At 35.3% G+C, this 19,327-nt stretch overlaps 1 protein-coding gene and 1 long non-coding RNA gene across 7 annotated transcripts in view; one reads left to right on the forward strand and one right to left on the reverse strand.

Annotated features, from left to right (window-relative positions):
- The first annotated feature begins 1,539 nt into the window (after positions 1-1,539).
- LOC101890283 (protein EFR3 homolog cmp44E) overlaps positions 1,540-19,327 on the forward strand; it is a 28,985-nt gene continuing 11,197 nt past the window's right edge. For 2 of the 6 annotated variants that reach the window (XM_059127538.1, XM_059127540.1), the window contains exons 1-2: positions 8,575-9,276; positions 12,932-13,085. In XM_059127538.1, the coding sequence (XP_058983521.1) occupies positions 8,975-9,276; positions 12,932-13,085 (456 nt within the window). In that variant the 5' untranslated portion in view covers positions 8,575-8,974. Of the gene's footprint in view, positions 1,731-3,484; positions 3,643-8,574; positions 9,277-12,931; positions 13,086-19,327 lie in introns of those variants that run through there. The other 4 variants (XM_059127539.1, XM_059127541.1, XM_059127543.1 and 1 more) reach the window with 4 other exon arrangements.
- LOC109614164 (uncharacterized) lies at positions 7,712-8,560 on the reverse strand. Its single transcript, XR_002195410.2, has 2 exons — positions 7,966-8,560; positions 7,712-7,888 (listed from the first exon to the last, which is right to left on the reverse strand). It is a non-coding gene; the product is annotated as an uncharacterized LOC109614164 (long non-coding RNA).

A 19,327-nucleotide genomic window follows, 5' to 3' on the forward strand; every position in this document is an offset into this window, starting at 1 on the left:
CAACTTCCATAAATTATTAAAAAAAAAAGAAATGTTACCGTTAATCATGCCTATAGTGACAGTGCGACTAGACTCTCCACTTATACACACAAGTCCAAAGACATTCACAGCAGACTCGGTGTCATCGCCATCACCAGCAGCATTGTCTTTGTCATCAGCCATCCACATCCTCTGCAGGCAAGAACCGAGTCAACAAGACGTGGGTGCTGCCAACACTTTTTAAATGGAATAACAAGTCATTTTCGACTCAAAGATTCTAAAGAAAACAACTTGAAATTTTTTTTTTCAACATTGAAGTGAACCTAAACCCTACCATAAATAGCATAAAGCTTTTTTGGTTATAAAAGAGCAATAAAAACAACAGCAACAATAAACAATAGCAATTTTAAACAACAAAATCATGCCACCTATGTCAGCCAACAAAGATAGTTCTTTAAAATAAAACAGCATTTAAAATTAAAAACTAAAATACTCAATAAATAATACTCTAAAAAATGCAAAAATATTAAATAATCCCTTGGGAAATTCATGCAGCAGCAGCACTAACAACAAAAAAAGAAAACAACCCCCTTTAAAATATCTGTGTCAATAAAGCTCATTTAAGATAAATACCAACAACAACAAAACAAAACCTTCTAATAGGGCAACACAAAACAGCTGATTTCTGTGACTCTTCTTCTTCTGCTCAACAAACAAACAAAACGTCATTTGCCCTCTTTCTCTCTCTTTCTCCACCATTTCTCTGACCCTCGCATAATAACTAACCTACCAAAACACCCCACTATCACTGAATATAAACACAACAACAACAAAACCACCGTCGTTATCGCCATCCCAATTTGTTTGATAACAACAAACCATCAAAAATCAACACACACTCTCTCTCTCAGTATTACAACAAACTGCCTGACTGCATATGTGTGTTTTCGTTGGCTGCCTTGCCTGCCCCACAACGTTTTACAGTTCAAGGTTAACCAACGACAATTTGTTGCTCTTTGCACTTGTTAAGCTCTTGTGAGAGTGTTTCGCACCCGCCACAGGAAAACATAAACAACATCAAAGTAAAAGTGCTGCCATCCCCCCATTAAGACAGACGCAACGCATGTAAACAACATAGAGGGAAAAACTAACAACAAAATAATGTAAAATGCATAACGGAGCAAAGTAGTAGAAGAAGAGAGCACCTGGAAATACTGAGGTTACAGTTACTGCGTTAACCATAAAAAGTATTAAAATTTAAAGGAAACTAGGATATTTCAAGAAAATTGTTGTAAATTCTTGGTGTTGATGTTAATTATTGTTAAGAATCCAACAGTTAAGAAAAATATATATAAAGGTAGACATAACACAGAGCACAGCAGACAATACTCAATAACGAAGAGAGGTCACAAGTATTACATTAACCTTGGATAACATTGGCGCCAATTTTTAAGGAAACGGAAATATTTGAAGAAGTTTGCTGCAAACTCTTACTTTTGTCATTCTTTGTTATTGTGGGGTTAAAAAAGCAATTGACTAAAATGGAGGGCATATAAATGTCTAATAGTGTTTGAGCCACAATTTGAATCATCAATCAAGTTATTAATTGCAACATTAAAAGCAATAGAGTATTCGACCAATCAATTCGTAGAAGAAAGTAGCAAATATGGCCCTATTCACGTGCTGTTTTGAACCTGTGGAATTTCCCGAATTTCTTGATACATTTGTTCAGAAATGTACCGATCCTTCATGTAAGTATCAACATATCAAAAATATATGCATACATACATATATATCAGATAAATATACTCATTAAAAATCTACATATTTGCATACGTTATCAAATATCATTGCTGTGGATTACATAATACGCATGTGACGGACTTAAAACCCCAAATCGAATGAAACATATATATAGGAGCTATAGCTATATCGGAATCGGTTTTCACCAAATTTTGAAGTACTTTTTTCTAGACTTAATTCGGTCGGATGTGCCGAAAATCCGTCCATTTGGGCTGATATTAGCCATTTGGTGCACAAAAAAATCTGAAATCGGATAAAGATATACATAGGAGCTATATCCAAATCTGAACCAATCTTGATAAAATTTGGCGGAGGTATTTTCGAGCAGTATTTGATGCCCGGTATCAAATATCATAGCTGTGCGATATATTACGAACTCATACTGGTTCTTGCATACTTTTTGACCTTTGATAATTTAAATTTCATTCAAGTTTATATTCTTCAATTCAACTGTTCAATCACAATCGGAATTGTATATAGTAGATGGCACTTACTATTCGACACGAATAACTGCGATGCTCAATTATTGAGAAGAGGAATATCAAAATAACTTGGTGTTTTAATATAGATGTCCAATTTTTATAATTATTGCACATATTTCTTTTTTGACTCAAACGTTGTCATTTTAATATTTTATTTCTGCTGCTGAATACTTTCCATTTCAAATCTAGCAGTTTTTCCACAACCAACTACTTTGAAAACTTGGCACCACTTTATGTCAGCTGATGTCATGCTACAACACTTCGATAACAAATGTGTGTTAATTGGGTGACACTTAAACAAAGACGCATGTACTTTCATTGGTCAAATGTAGATATAATGACAAAAATTTAATAATTTGAAAAAAAAATAATATACATTAACCGATCAGAATTTTCTATAAAGGAATTTTTTATATCGAAAATATATTTGAAAATAAACAGCTGAGAGAGTGTAAAGGAGAAAGTTTGTCGAAAATGCTATTGCATTTTTGGGGCTGTCTATATTTAGCTTGTATTGCACCTTGTATGGAACCTCCCATAGTACAGTAAAAAAAGATAAGGTAGAGCTGCTTAACATTTTTTCTAAGTGTGCCCGACTTCTGCCAATTTTTGCTTTGTCCCAGAACCTGGAAAAATCTACTACATTTTCAATTTTTTTATACCCTCTACCATCGTATGGAGGGTATATTAACTTTGTCATTCCGTTTGTAACACCTCGAAATATACATGTAACGGTACCTCCCGATATTCGGTTTTTTGATGATGATGGGGCGCGCATTAATGATATTAACCAAATACTAACCCTGGAATTGACAGGTTGAAGACTTTAAATCACATTTTTTGAGAGAAATCCTTGCATTTTTTTCGCGTTATTTAACTCATTTTAAAAACGAACAAAATATATCAAATAAATTAAAAAACTTGTTGTATATAATTTTAAGTAATTTCGACAGGTAGCGGGCATAGTCTCAGGGCTGTATTTTTGTAGTTTTACCTTCTTATAGTATTATGGGACCTCCTTAATACATAAATACGAATAAATATAATAAGTATTTCAATCTGCTGCTCTATGAATTTATTACAGCGGAGTTTAATTGTACATGTCGTCCATACTAGGCAAACGCCATAGTTTAAGTATCCCTTAAACAACGGCGATAACAATGTACTATCGGTCATCGAGCAAATCCGATCCGTTGAAATATTAATCGACATGCTGTCATCACAATTGTTTGTGTCGATGTGTTGTGTGTTGTGATTAATTTTTTATTCGAGTTTTGCAAGTAAATTATTAAAATTCTGTAGAAATTGTAACAACTACAACGAAACTTTAAAGTTACTTCACACATCAATTGGGTTCAAAGTTTATCCATAATGTCAGGTGAGATTTGTGGCCAAGGAAAAATGGAAAACGAGTGGAAGAAAATAAAAAAGTGTGTCATAAACCATCTCATAAGAAACGAAAAACGATGAAAAATTGATTAACTGATGTTGATTTGTGTGTTGCTGCTGCGGCCTGGTTAACGGGCTGACTGTATGTTGTTATTAAAAGTGGGTGATGAGGTGGGATGGATTTGGCCCAACTAGTGATACTGTTCCATTCAAAATGGTTGGCCGTCATGTAAACCCTGCACGGAAATAAAGGCTATAAATTTTTTGTTTTCATCAAATCTGCAAAATGATAAGATTACTTTTTGGCCATGCTTTTGCCAAAGGCAAAGAAACTAGCTATATATATGTAATAATTTCAGTGTGTTGTTGCTATTTTCTATAGATATGGGCATATGTTTATTTATGTCCAAGACTGATCATCACACTTGAATGGTTATATTAAATTGTGGGGTGGGGGAAGAAATGTTGACATACATATGTATATTAACCAATATTTACATTTATAATGTCTATTTCCATTATTGATGTTAAACGAAGGCTGCCTTATTTCCATGACCCTGAGTGATTGATTTTTGATTAGAATTGGTTTGATTAGAAATAAATAAATACTAATAAATACTAATTTATCAGTTAGACTGATAATGTGGCGTTTCCACTGCACTTGATTCGCTCTCTATTCGTTGTTTGACCCTTAACTATGAAAAAACTACATTATTCTTCACACAAAATTTCTTGAGCGAACACTCATATTTGTACGTTGTTCAAATCAAATTACTCTCAGAACAACGAAAAAATATGTCCCATCCCTAACAAATGAGAGCATTTATCGAAAAAATAAATTATGACATTTAAAAATTAAAAATAGAAAAATTTAATGAAATTTTAAAAATTTTTGGGAAGACTGAAAATTATGAATGAAAACTACAATATTGAATGGCGTATGTACATTCAAACGAAAGTACATTTTGTTTTCTCTCTCATTCGAGGTACGCATTTTATCCACGAGTTGAAATTTCCACAGAAAACTGCAAACAAAAGAGGCAATATTTTCAAAAACTTTGTATCGGCAGAAAAAATGTTTGACAAGTGTCTCTCCAGCAAAATTTAAAAATAGAAAAATACAAAAATATGTTCAAAATGTCAACATTTGCACAAAAAGTTGAAAACGTGAATGAAAATTATAAAATTAATGATATAATAAATCTTTGGGAGAAAAACAATCATTTCTTCTATTCATATTAGTGAGAATTTCATGTATTTTCGTATGAATTCCCATTAAAATCAACAAACAAAATTTTTGAAAAAAGGAATTATTTTACTATGAATTACGAATCGTGCCGTATGAACGGGTTAATTCGTGTACATAATTCTGAGAGCGAACAACGTTGTTCGGTTTCCAATGGAAACATGCTATAAGAAAGAGTATTGTAAATGTAATTTATTTGTAATTGTCTGTAAGGGAGTTGGCTAGCATATGCGGTTTTATTTTAAGTTCAATGACTTCTGATTGTAAAGGGTGCATGTCTTTGTTATTGCAAGGTACATATGTCCATCATGGTGTTGTCATAGCATCCACCCAACCGCTTTTTGCTATTGGTTGTATGGGAGTTTTTGTACTTGGCAATATGTATGTTACTTTACATAAGGAAGGTTGTGTGGATATTAGAATGGCTTCAACATAACAAGAACAAATGGAAAAAAATGCATAACATATATTAAAAAGAAATATTTTCAGTGACTGGTAATTATGAGTAACAAAATTCAAACTAAAATTAAAAAAGTAATTGCAGGTTACGGCAATTGATTAACACTTGACAAAAATATTTCTAAGTAAGTTTTTAGAACCTTCCAAAAATCATTATTTACTGGTATTTTTTAGGTATGTGGTTTTCATGCCCTCCACCATACATAGTATGGAAATAATAATTGTAGACCCAACAAAGTACATATATTCTTGGCCAGCTTAAAGTTTTGAGACCATTTAGCCATGTCCGTCCGCTAGAGTCGAAACGATAAAAGATAGGAAGCTAAAATTTTGCACCAGTCTGTCCTTTGTCTGCAGGCAAGTCAAGTTCGAAAATGCACTATATGGGTTCACGATATCGTATAGCCTCCCGACATTCGGTATTTTGATGATTATAGTCACATTTTTCAATGACATTGTCTGAAATTCTACACAAGATATTTTCTGTGAGTACTTTACCCCCTGAAAAAGAATTTTCTGTATAGATCTACGATATTGAATAGCCCCCATACAATGGTGCCCCCCAACATTCGGTGTTTTGATGATTTTAGCCATATTTTTCAATAGAATAGTCCACGCAAGGAGTTCCTTCTGAGTACTTTACCCCCTGGAAGAGAATTGTCTACATAGGTCTATGTTTTAGTATAGCACCCATATAACGCTACCCCAAGATATTCGGTATTTCCAGGATTTTCGCGACACTATTCACTGGAATTGCGTCAAATTCCGTATTTGAAGTTCGTAATGGGTACTGCAACCTATGATGGAAAATTGTCTATGCAGGTTCATGTCTTAGTAAAGCGACCATACAATGGTACCTTCCTTTATTCGGAATTTTGATATTGGTGACATTATTCACCGGAATTGTTTTGAATTTCGTATTTGAAGTTCGGAATCATTTCTACAGGGTGAGATAAAAATACAGCAACAAAGTCAAACGCCATAATTTTTACAATTTTTGTTATTACATTTTATTGAATGAACCCAAAAAATGTCGGAAATAGCATCAAATTTTAGAATAAGTTTAGATTTGTTCGAATTGGTCACCTTTGCCCGAATGTTGCTCTGCGGTATTTTGGCCCATTCCCGGCGAAGCGCTTGCTTAAGGTGATCGACAATTTTGTTTTTTTTTTTTTATAGTGCCAGCCTTGCTTTCCAAAATACTCCAAACACAATAGTCCAACCGATTGTTATCCGGAGATTTTGCTGGACATTGTGCGTTGGAAATGAATCGAGGAACCTCATTTTGTAACCTTTCTTGGGTGGCGCGTGCTGAATGCGTTGATGCTGAGTCCTGTTGGAATGTCCAAGGTCTGCGGCCAAAATGTTTGCCTGGCCAAGGCTTAATTACACCCTCCTGAATATTTTCGCGATAATATTCGACATTTATTCTGATACCTAGGTTGATTAATACGACCATCGGCTGTTATGGCGACCCACACGTTCACCATGGCCGGCGCTTGAGTTCTAGTGGCCAATCGAAGGTGCACATTTTCAGCTGACCTCTTTGGCAAGTAAACACGTTCATTTTGTTTGTTTACAAACTGCTGGACAACGCTACCAGTATCACGGTATCACAAGCGATGGTATGAGACACAAAAGATTTATTCACATTTAAATGCTGGAGTGCTCTAACGATAGCCCCTTGTGGGTTTCCAGCCAAATATAAAGAAATCACTCTATCACGCTTGAATTCCATCAGGAATAACTTATTTTCTGGAAAATTTCTGGTACGCTTGTAAACAATATAATGAGCTGTCACTGGAATAATTTTAACAGCTTTCGGACGAGTGGCTTAGAAATGACAGCAGTCTGAAGTTGGTTGCAGTTTTTTCGTCTCACCCTGTATATACTTTGTGGGGTCTAAAGCATATATTTCGAGGTGTTACAAACGGAGTGACAAACTTAATATACCCTCCATACAATGGTGGAGCGTATAAAAGTATTGTCATAGGTCAATGGTATGAAAGTGACAATTTGTAGGCAAAGCTACATTTTTAAACCTTACACCTACGGCTGTGATGTGCAAAAGAAATCGATGCAGTCCTATAGTTCAATTTCATTATCTGCATAGAATCACATTCTGCGTCGACGTATCGATTTACGCCCGTCCATCTGTCTATCCACGTATTTTTGTATGCTAATTACAGGTCATATTTTCATATTCATATTCGTTTTCTTTGGCCCAAGGTCAAACCCTATTGAAATTGGTGGCAATCAGTTCAGATTCGGATAAAACTTCCATATATATCTCCACCCGAATCCACTCCATAACTTTGATACTCAGTACAATGTATCAGAAACAGCCTAGAAATACCTTCGACATAATTAATTGATATCGGTTTAGAAGAGTTATATTTCATCCAGTCATAACATAAACTGTAAAGAAGTAATATTTGGTATCTCCAAATATCTCCAAATGCCAATTCGACCGACTCATTCAAATAAAGGAGGTGTACAATCTTCAAACTTTCGCTCTCATATGAGTACCCTGCAAAAATAAAACAATACCAAAAAGAAAATTAGATAAACCTTAAATAACTCTTATCTTTAAGAAACTTCGCCCACCTTCAGCAAATAGATTTTTTTGTTACTGGCTGGCTACACGACTAATTTGAACGATGAACGACGATATAGACTCTGCTGATGATTACTTTCAGAACGATAGCCAGCGAATGAATGGCATTGCGGCGTTTGCATGTTAACTGGGGGCCGCAAAAAAAAAAGAGAACTCCAAAAAACGCGCACACACTCTAGAACATCGATATCATCATCATCATCGGCATGGTGTATTGTAGTAGTAGCCGTCGTAATAGTCACCGCCAAAACAAAGGCCATTGCCGCCGTTTTGCCGTCACAGCAATCGTTAAACAGTGGAAAGGGCTCTCATAACAATTTGTAAACACAACAATTTTCTTATTATTGCTGTTGTTGTTGTTGCTGCTGCCTGCTACTGTTGGATTTTCATTGTGAAAATAAACGTCACTTTTATATGTTATTTTGCTAAGCGCGAAAACGAAGAGGTAGAACGGTAGAACATAAACATTCGCAGTAATAACAGCTAGCCAGTCGACCAGCAGCTAACAACTGCGCCAACAGCAGCAGCAGCAGCAGCAACAACACGACCAACCGACCATTGCCTAGACACCTCTAAAAGGCAGTCGTCACTCAGTTCGTCAGGGAGACACTGATATGCACAATCTAACCGCTATGTGTACTTTAGAAATGTTAACGGTTGTTTAGTACTAAAACGTCTTCCTCGGCATAAAGACCGGGCCAAAGATTCTTGCCAAACCCACACACACATATATTTAAATATTCATATTTTTTTCAATTCCCTCATCGGGTCCAAAAACAAAAGAGATTACAAAGCGCGGAAATGTTTTGCAATACATTAATGGCCAGTGTTTGTCAGTTTGTCACAATTTAATGAATACTCTCTCTCTCTGTCTCCCCCATCTGTTCGGAGATAACACCTATTTAGAATAAGCCAAAACAATAAACAACAAATTAACATCATCTATCTATCGTTCATCATCACCACCACAACCACAACCATCATCTAACCGATCGCGGCATGTTTAGCTACAGATGCATGCGTCTTATAATACCGCGTCCCTCCGTATCGCGTCCACCATGTTCGTGTTGTTTTCAACCCTGTCTTATACCCTTAGGTTGTTGCGGCTGTTGTTCGGCTTTGAGGCCGCGTTACAAACGTCTGGTGGATAACATCTTTCCGGTGAATTCGGAAGATGGCCTGGTCAAATCGAACATGGAGAAGTTGACATTTTATTCGCTGAGCTCACCGGATAAACTGGATCGTATTGGTGAATATTTGTATCAGAAGGCCTCGAAGGATATCAATCGCAAACGTTACAAGTAAGTAAATGATGTATGTCTATTGCTTTGCTTTTAAATTTGTTTTTGCTTTCTTTTTTATTATTCCATAAATGAGTCACAACAGTGTTATGTGGCAATTGCTTGGTGGCGGGTGTTTCCTGTTTCATCAATGTTTTAGTTATCCTTGTTATTGAAACACTCTTTGCAACAGTTAGCTTGGATATGACTCAGTGGCGTTAATGCATTTTGTTGGTCTTTGGTGATATAAAACAGCATTAAATATGGCTGTTTGTCTCAGGAATGCTTAGGCCTATTGAAATATAAGGACTCTTCTGGACCATGTGGCAAATGTGATGTATTTTCAAGTCTTTCATTACTTATTGAAAAAATATAGACCAAAGCTGTATTGAATTTATATTTGGTTGTCGGTAAAGTTTATATACCCTCAGCCATATGGCTATCATTTGATGCGGCCAAAACGTGCCTCATCGAAAAAACGGGTTTGACCCTAAGTCTCTTTGGACCAAATCTGTTTCAGGATAATTTGAGTCGATCTAGCGATGTCCGGAGTCGATTTAGCGATATTGGTTCACTCCTTCTCATACCTCCCCCACAAAATTTCAACATTTTCAAAGAAAATAATTTACTGCACAGAAAGAAAAAAGTGATCCGATTTTGCTCCATCTTTGCAAATCCAAATATTTACATCAATGATAGGACGTGTGCGAAAATAAACAATATCGGTCCATTCCATCAAGTACCTCATGTCCATTCATCAAGCAGGATTAAGATTGTTAATTATTATAACTCTTATATAAAATGTGATTTAAGGATCCGATTGCCTACAAATTGCACACATCACAATAGTTTTATTAACCCAAAGTCTGGCGTAAATATGGAAAATATCGGTCCCCACCTTCTGGCACCTCACACGCAAAGCGTCAAAATTTTGAATATTCATGATACTCATAAAACACGAAATTAACATCCGATTCCATTCAGATTTGACACATCTCAATATTTCAATTAACACAAGATCTGTTAGAAAGATGGTAGAGATCGGACCGTTCCTTCTGATACCTCCCCCACAAAGCGTCAAAGTTTTGAATAACCAAAACGGTCATAAAATCCGAATTAAGCATCCTGTTCTCTTCAAATTACACACAGCACAAAATTTATTTTTGTTAACACAAATTCTGGTGTACAATTGAGAAATATCGGTCCACTCCTTGGACAGAGTTATATCTAGGTCCTATTGATTTGCCCGAAGACTCTCAACAACGTTTTTATGGTTCAGGCTCAGGCCCGCACTTTCTTCAAGCATCCTGTTCTCTTCAAATTACACACAGCACAAAATTTATTTTTTTAACCCAAATTCTGGTGTACAATTGAGAAATATCGGTCCACTCCTTGGACAGAGTTATATCCAGGTCCTATTGATTTGCCCGAAGACTCTCAACAACGTCTTTATGGTTCAGACTCAGGCCCGCACTTTCTTTCCAAATTTGGAAGCACGGTCCCATTGATCTGTTCGAAGTTTCTTATAGTTCATGCCCTATAGTCTCCAAAAGTTCGGTCAGAGTTATCTAGTCCCATTAATCTATACAAAGTTATCGAGTTTATCATACACTGGCAGACACCTCCTAAGTATTCTTATGTGGAATCAGCGTAGTATCACACTATTCGACAAAGTAGTGTCCTATAATAGCCCATCAGAAGCGCTTTTCCGGTTCAGGTTCCCTCCCCATCCTCCTTGTCGCAGTTTCTTGTGGTTCAAGCTCAGGCCCTCAATGTCCTCCTAAAGTTTGGACAGAGATATAAATTTAGGGTCCCATTGATTTGCCCGAAGACTCTTCAGAGAAGAAAGTTTTTATGGTTCAGGCTCGGGCTTGCACCTTTTTTCAAAAGTTTGATCAGAGTTATTATATGGTCCCATTGATCTGTCCAAAGATTCGTGTGGTTCAGGTTCACGTTGCCATCGTAAAGTTTGAACAGAGTGAAGAGCTTTAAAAGGTTCTGTTTCAGGCCCGCAGTCTCCTCCCAACGCTTGGGCAGAGTTATTATTTGGTCCCATTGGTTTGTCCGGCGACTCCCAGGAGCGTTCTTATGGTTTAGGCTCGAGCCTGCGTCCCCTCCCAAAGTTTGTGCAGAGTTATTTTCTGGTTTTATTTATCTGTTCGATGTTTCTTACGGTTCAGAGCCGCACTCCACTTCCAAAGTTTGGACAGAGCTATTATCTGGTTCCATTGATCTGTCCGAAGACTTCCAGAAGCATTCTAATGGTTCAGACTCGGGCCAGCACTCCCCTCCCAAACTTTGCACAGAGTTAGTATCCTGTTCCATTAATCTGTTCGATGTTTCTTATGGTTCAGGCACAGGCTCACATTGCCATCCTAAAGTTTGGACAGAGTTAACAGCTTTCAAAACTTCTGTTTCAGGCCCACAGTCTCCTTACAAAGTTTGGTCAGAGTTATTCTCTCCTCCAGTTTATCCCATTGGTTTATCCGACGACGTTCTTATGACTCAGGCTGGGGCTGCACTCACTTCCCAAAGTTAGGACAGAGTTATTTTCTGGTTCCATTGATGTTATTTGTGGTTCAAACCCTCATTATTCTCCTGAAGTTCCTTCATGGATATTAAGGAGATTCTCTCCAGAAATAACCTTTAATTCATATTTTATTAATACAGGACCTTTCGAAGTTTATAACTGGTATTCCTTTAACTGATATTCTACTTAGATAAAGTCTTTAGGAGTTTTCTACTCATAGAAGATTAATAGGAGGATTTCTAACACATCTTAAAAATGCTCCTCTTAATAGGAGATTTAAAAGGGTTCTTTAAAGAAACGAGGTATAAAAATGACCTGTTTAGCAATTTACTGATTGCCCTATAAGTACTTTAAGCGGGCTTTGCACTGACAGAAAATCTTTCAAACTTCCTCCAAGTTCTTCCAAATTTCAATAAAATACCTTGACAACATTTTCTACCGGGAATGAACCCTCCAAATGATTTTCGAAATAAATGTTTTTAATGTATTTTATATCAATGGAAGATATTGACGTTTAAAAAATAGATTCTCTGTTATCCTACGCCGGACGCATGTTTACATTTCAATATTTTAACATTTTCCTTTTCTCCACTCTTCACCAAGGCTTCATTCTAAAAATATTTTGTATTAAGATCGTATTTTCCCCCCCATTCACGTTGCCAAGTGTATTCTAGCCTTGATATTCTCCTCCTCCTTATAATTATTTAAAAGGCTAAATAAAGCCTTCATTTGCAGTTCAATTGTATCAATACACATGTAATGGTGTTATCACGTTTTCTTCCTGCCACTTACAGCTGGGTGTCATTTGCCAATTTGTTGCTGAGTTTATTTTTATAACACGCTGTGGCTTCAAGTCAGCCAGCTTGCTTGCCTGCCACTGCCACTGTGGCAATTACCTGACTGACATTGTTGTTTCAAACATTATTGTTTGTTATTGTTGTAGTTTGTTTTTATTATTCTTCCGATGTATAATTTGTATCATATTACTGTTACGGAGGAGATGGTTTTAAAAACCAACAACCTCTCCCGTATATTGTATTATGCTGTTTATTAACTATTTTCTCTCATACTATTTTATTATCGCTGCTGCTGCCGTTGCTGCTCTGGCCTTTATCTTCAACAACAACAAAAAAATCAAAACAAAAGGTTTGTGGAAATTGCCATGGAAGCCATGGATAACTTGTTGCAGGCATGTCATGCCCAGACCACTTTGAATCTATTTGTGGAATCATTTTTGCGCATGGTTCAAAAACTGCTGGAGGATTCAAATCCAAATTTACAAATTTTGGCCACCAATTCGGTAAGTTGCGTTAACTTAATTTGTTTTAATTAAATTAAGGAAATGATACCAAACACATGTACACACACCCGCACTTTGTTGACCTTGCCCAATATATATTAAATTAAGGATTAACACAAATATGGCCACGGACACAGCGCATCCTTTTTCCTGTGTGTGCATACATGTGTATTATTATTTATTTGCTGTTACTAAATTGTCCATGACCTCAATTAATGAATAGCCCTTCTGGTAATTAAATGTCATGTGCGTTAACATGTTCCTCCTTCTTCTATTTGCTATTTACTATTTAACAAAATTCTTTAGCGAATGTTATCACATTTGATGTTGATAAGGGAACGAGGGAGGTTTTAAATAGCCAGAACAATGTTGAAACGATAGAGGTGTCAGTTTGGGTTAAAAGTGTTTGGGATTATTTAAAAGTGGGGACGTATTCAAATATCTAAAAGAAATGTATTTCGGACAGGGGTATGAAAAATTCAAGTTGAGAACAAAATTTAGTTGACATTGATATTTGATCTGTTCCGGAACCTACAGGAATCTACTACTTTTACAATTTTTTCCGATATCATAAAGGGAAAATCGGTTATCGTTGCAAGAACTTTATTATTCCTGCAGTTCTGGAACAGAAGTTTCCCAAAAATTTCAAAAATACAGGGTGAGATAAAAAAACTGCAGCAAAGTCAAACGCCATACTTTTTACTTATTATTGAAAGAAGGCAAAAAATGTCGGAAATAGCATCAAATTTTAGAATAAGTTTTGATTTGTTCGAATTGGTCACCTTTGGCACGAGTTATGGCCTTCAAACGGCCAATGAAACCGTCACACGTAGCCCGAATGTTGCTCTGCGGTATTTTGTCCCATTCCCGGCGAAGCGCTTGCTTGAGATGATCGACACTTTGGTATTTTTTAGTGCCAACCTTGCTTTCTAAAATACTCCAGACACAATACTCCAACGGATTGGTATCCGGAGATTTTGGTGGCCATTGTGCGCTGGAAATGAAGCGACGAACATCATTTTGTAACCTTGGGTGGCGCGTGCTGAGAGTTCTGTTGCGATAATATTCGGCATTTGTTCTGATGCCACGGTCGATTAATACCACCATCACCATGGCCAGCGCTTGAGTTCTGGTGGCCAACCGAAGGTGCACATTTTCAGCTGACCTCTTTGGCAAGTAAACACGATCATTTTGTTTGTTACAAACTGCTGGACAACGAATGTCATCGGAGAAAACGAAATTCGGCAGTTCACCACTTTCTGCCAAGCGAAGCAACTCTTCGTCTCTTTTGGGTCTATTTTCTTTCTGTTGCGGTCTAAGTTCTGGTACTTTTTGAAATTTCAATGGGTTTACCCCGAGCTCATTTTTCAATATTGCCGATATGTTCAGCTCACGAGCCATTTTTCGGCCACTGCGACGCGGGTTTCGATCAAGTCGCATCTTTACTTTTCGAACCATTTCAGCTGATGTTGCTGTTTCTTCCGTCCACTTCCTTAACGTCGGGCTACGCTACCAGTATCACGGTAACGAGCGATGGTACGAGACACAAAAGATTCATTCACATTTAAATGCTGGATTGCTCTAACGATAGCCACTTTTCGTTTTCCAGCCAAATATAAAGAAATCACACAATCACGCTTAAATTCCATCACGAATAACTTTTTTTCTGGAAAATTCTCACCAAAATGCTTTTGTACCCCTTTAAACAATATAATAAGCTGTCTCTGCAATAATTTTAACAGCTGTCGGACGAGTGGCTTAGAAATGACAGCAGTCTGAATTTGGTTGCAGTTTTTTCATAAGTAAGTCTTCGACATCGGGGAATTACTTTAATGGCTGACCTTCAGAGTTTTGATTTTTTTTCACGAGTCCAAAAAGAATTAGTATTAGATCTTGTATTCACGAACAAATAATTCATTTATTTATTGAGCCAATCTATTTACCCATAACCTGACAAATGGATTCACATTGCTAGCAGAAACAATCTCCAGAATCTAAGAAAATATGTCTATACAAACTCCTTTATTAACACTTTATTTGTCGATCAAATGGAAATACATATCCCTCAATGTTCCAAATATAGAAGCTTTTGTTTTTAAATGGAGTAAAGCGACCACTTAAACACAAGTTTTTTGGAGCCTCTACTCTGCACAACAGTTTTTAAATGTGTTTTTTTAACAATAAATAAAACAATTTTGAAAGTTATTTCCTCTCGGAAAATAATTAGATTTTGTGGGAACATTCCTTTCGTGTTAGTGTTTGTCATTCTAAATTTACGACATTTGTAATGAGACTCTACTGCAGAGCTCAATGTTTTCCATTTCTTTATACGTTTTTTGCCAGAGTTAAATCAGTTTATTTCAATAATGACATGCGAAGAACATACATTCGCCCATTTTATAAAATTATCGTAAATTTCAAAATTGCCCGGATTGAATTTTTCCCACGAAACTATATAATTTGGAAGACCTGCAATACTTTTAATTTGGCTATTATTATCATATCTCGTTACGTTACATTACTCACTTTTCCCCCATTTTGCACGTCACGACATTACTAGGTGCAATGTCACACATTCTTATCAGAAAAAAAGCAAGTCGTTACACGATTATTGCTTTTGTCAATAAGCGAACACATTTAAATTGTAATTATGATATAACTTAATTCATGTGTACTTACATACATACGTTTCCATTACAAATAAACAGATTAGAAAAAATTAGTTGTGGGATATAAGTTATTTTCAGATTTAAAACTGTACGTAAAAAGATTTTTTATTTTTTTAATTTTTTTGTTAAATAGATTTTCATAAATTTTGCCCAGCCCTCCCACCGAAATCTCTACAAACAGTGACAAGTAAATAATTGAATAGCTTGCAAATAGTTTGTTTCCGATAAGACTTTATTGATCAATAGATTTAATTTAACATTGAAAACAAAGGGGCGAAAAACATGTTATGTTACCGGTGTATGATAAAATGGATAAGGGAATTCTCCGCAAGAAAAGGTGGAAAAAAGTATCGATACGAAACAAGATTTAAAGAGTAGTGACACGCCATGACTAGCATGTTTTTACTTTGATCAATGTACAAAATTCTAAAGTTTAAAAATGTACGTAATAAATTTGGTGTCGGTCCCCTATTGAATTATCATTCAAAAGATGAGATTTATTTTCATAGAAAACATCGATTTCGGAGCACACAGACTTTTTAGGGCGCCGAAGACAATAAGACTTAAGTGTGAAGTTTAAAGCAATTTTACATTTTTTTTTTAAATTAGCAATTTATTACAATTTTAATTGAAATAATTTCTAACACTTTTTTATTTATTACGAAAGTGCAACTTAAAGCTTGCATGTCCGATAATAAATAAATTTCTGGCGTTAAGATAAAATTTCGACATTTAATGTCTTCTGGGGGACATATAGTAGAATTTTATGAAAAATAAAATGTAGAATGTTTTGATTTCTACGATTAAGTTCCGAAAGTCGAGTGCCTTGTTAAAAAAAGGTATTTGAATATTTCTTCTCAGATCCTAGTCTTCTAATACATTGGCTCTCCCACTTCCCATAAAACTAATACAAACCCAAACTATTGTGGAATCGATGGAGAATAACTTAAGGACCTAATTGTGGAATACGGCACAATTATAAATTCCAAATAACGGTTTTAGACCCTAGGTCTATTTAGACAAAATCCGTTTCAGGACATTTGAAGTCGATATAGCGATGTCAATGATGAAGGGAGTAACTGGTGACGATGGTACAGATCCCACCATTTCTTCTGGTACCTCCCCCACATAGGGTCACAAATTCCAATACTTATATCTGTCATAACTTGCGAAATAAGTCGGCGATTCGTTACAACTTGCTGATATGAATATGTAAGTTATAGGAATTTATAATTTCGCAACATTTTTATTTTCATTAGATAGGTTATGAAAACGAAATACTTCGGTCAATTATATCTGGTGCCTCACGCACATTTTATAATTTTTTAAAAAAATATCACATATCTCATATAAAGTAAAGGAAGTTGCCAATATAGTCCAAACCTGGCATGTCGCAATATTTCTATTTCTTAGTTCAAAATTTCTTAACTAGAACCCCTCAATTCCACTACCATAAATTGAGACATAATCATAAAACTTGTCCCATTGCAAGGAATTTTACAAGGATTGCACTATCTAAAATCTTCAATAATCCCCTAAATTAACTGATTAATTTATACAATATACCTTGAATCAAGCTGGAAAGGACTGGGAATATCTTCTTGCACTCGATGTCGAATAAATTTCTTTCAAGCTTGGATGTGTGCATGTTTAGCTTGATTAAATTGAAATTTCAGAAACAACGGTATATCGAATGTGAGTGCCACTAGGGACCAAATTCCAGACATTTATATCGAACATTTAGATGGAAATTGATTTGTGTATGAGCACATATTGAAATTCATTTCGATTGCTGTATTCAAATTTATTCACATATTCAAATTCATTTCGATTGTAGCATGGTACAATGAAGAGAAGGTAGGTCAACTTTGAAAAAAATGCAAGTATAGAGGTCTACCTGTTTGGCTTGTAATGTCAGAATTACTATCAAAACAATAAAAAAGCAAACAACTTGTTGCATTGATTTTGAATAAATAATTTAAAACCGCGAAAACTGAATGAATGGTCAAAATTTCTTTTCAATATCATGTTCTATATATCTGTTATGGTTTATTTCGCGACAAAAACTGTAAATTTTGTCGATGCATTCGTTGCAATAAGCATTTTGAAAACACCCGAATTTGAATATTTTCTGAACAATTTTTTATTATTGAAAAGAAGACACACACATAAGCAAATGAAGTTGACATATTAAGCCAGAAAAATAAAAAAATTAAATCATATGGTAGTTCTGCCCTACCTTGAATTCATTGTACCATGGATTGTAGTATTTCAAATCTTCCATAAGCCCCTAAATTAATTGTTTAATACGAATAGATAATATACCTTGAACAAAGCTGGGAAGGATAACAAAAATGTTCACGCATTCGATGTCGAACAAATTTCATTCAAGCTTTTATGTGTACATTTTTACCCTATTTAATTAAAATTTTCCACAGAAACAACTGGGTATCGAAAGTGAGAGCCAGACACTAGCGACCAAATTCTTGCCATTTTTATCGAAATTGATTTGTGTCTGGCCATTTTTGGTGGATGTAAAGCAAAAGTTTGACAAAAACAACTTGTGTTTTATTCTAACATTTTATATCTTGTGGATTTCACCGCATTATTTTATTGTAAACAAACTTTAATTTACATATTAAAATTCATTTCGATAGAATTTTTTCGACATTGTCCCGAAATTTCCATTTTTATATTAAAATAAAATGCGCCTGTCCATATTTATTTCGATCGAAATTTGTTCAATTCAATTTGAGCGCTTCCATGACCCGCATACTATTTAAAATTATGTTCCATGGAATATTCCCTTCTTAAATGTCTAGAAATAAAAATAATGGACATCAATGACTAATTTTCCCAGATTTCCTTAGCATTACTAAAAAACTCAAGGTCTTAAGACTCACACGAATGAATCATCAACGGTTTTACAAAGAAACCGGTTTGCGTATTAAAAATAACAACAATGAATAAACAAAGGTTGCTGCTTTATAAATATAACTACAATCATTTAAATTTACTCGATATATGTACCCAAGTATTCCCATAAACTACATTTTTCCACCTTTCCAATTTAAGCCAATATTTTAAAATTATCCAGGTGTATTAATTCTAGTAAGAATTGAAATTGTTTTATCACAAGTCCGCTAGTTTGGGATAATAAGATTTTCTTCACTTTTTTCTTTTGAAAATTGTTTATTTTTTTTTTTTTTTTTCAAGACTTCCTTATTTGTTAAGGCGGCAGACGGGCTATGGATACTTCTTTAGACCTATTTTTATTAAAACCCAAATTCCGAATTGATTTTCTGTTCCATTTAAAACCCACGCTCCTAATGTAGGCATCAACTATAACTTTGAATTACTTTAACAAAATATGAAAATTAGCTTCAAACTTGACGGAGGGTTTGGTTGGTTTATAACTTTGAAACAATTCCCTCAGAAAAATTTGAACATTTTCCCTAAAAATGCTTCTGTAATCTATTTATAAAACATATACAAAATTTACAGAATTTTAGGATTCTAAAACAAACCTTTTCACCGGAATTGGTAAAAATTGAGGGTCCTTTTTGTAAATAG

Source organism: Musca domestica, unplaced genomic scaffold (genome assembly GCF_030504385.1).
Source record: "Musca domestica strain aabys unplaced genomic scaffold, Musca_domestica.polishedcontigs.V.1.1 46, whole genome shotgun sequence".
Taxonomy (NCBI): Eukaryota; Metazoa; Arthropoda; class Insecta; order Diptera; family Muscidae; genus Musca; species Musca domestica.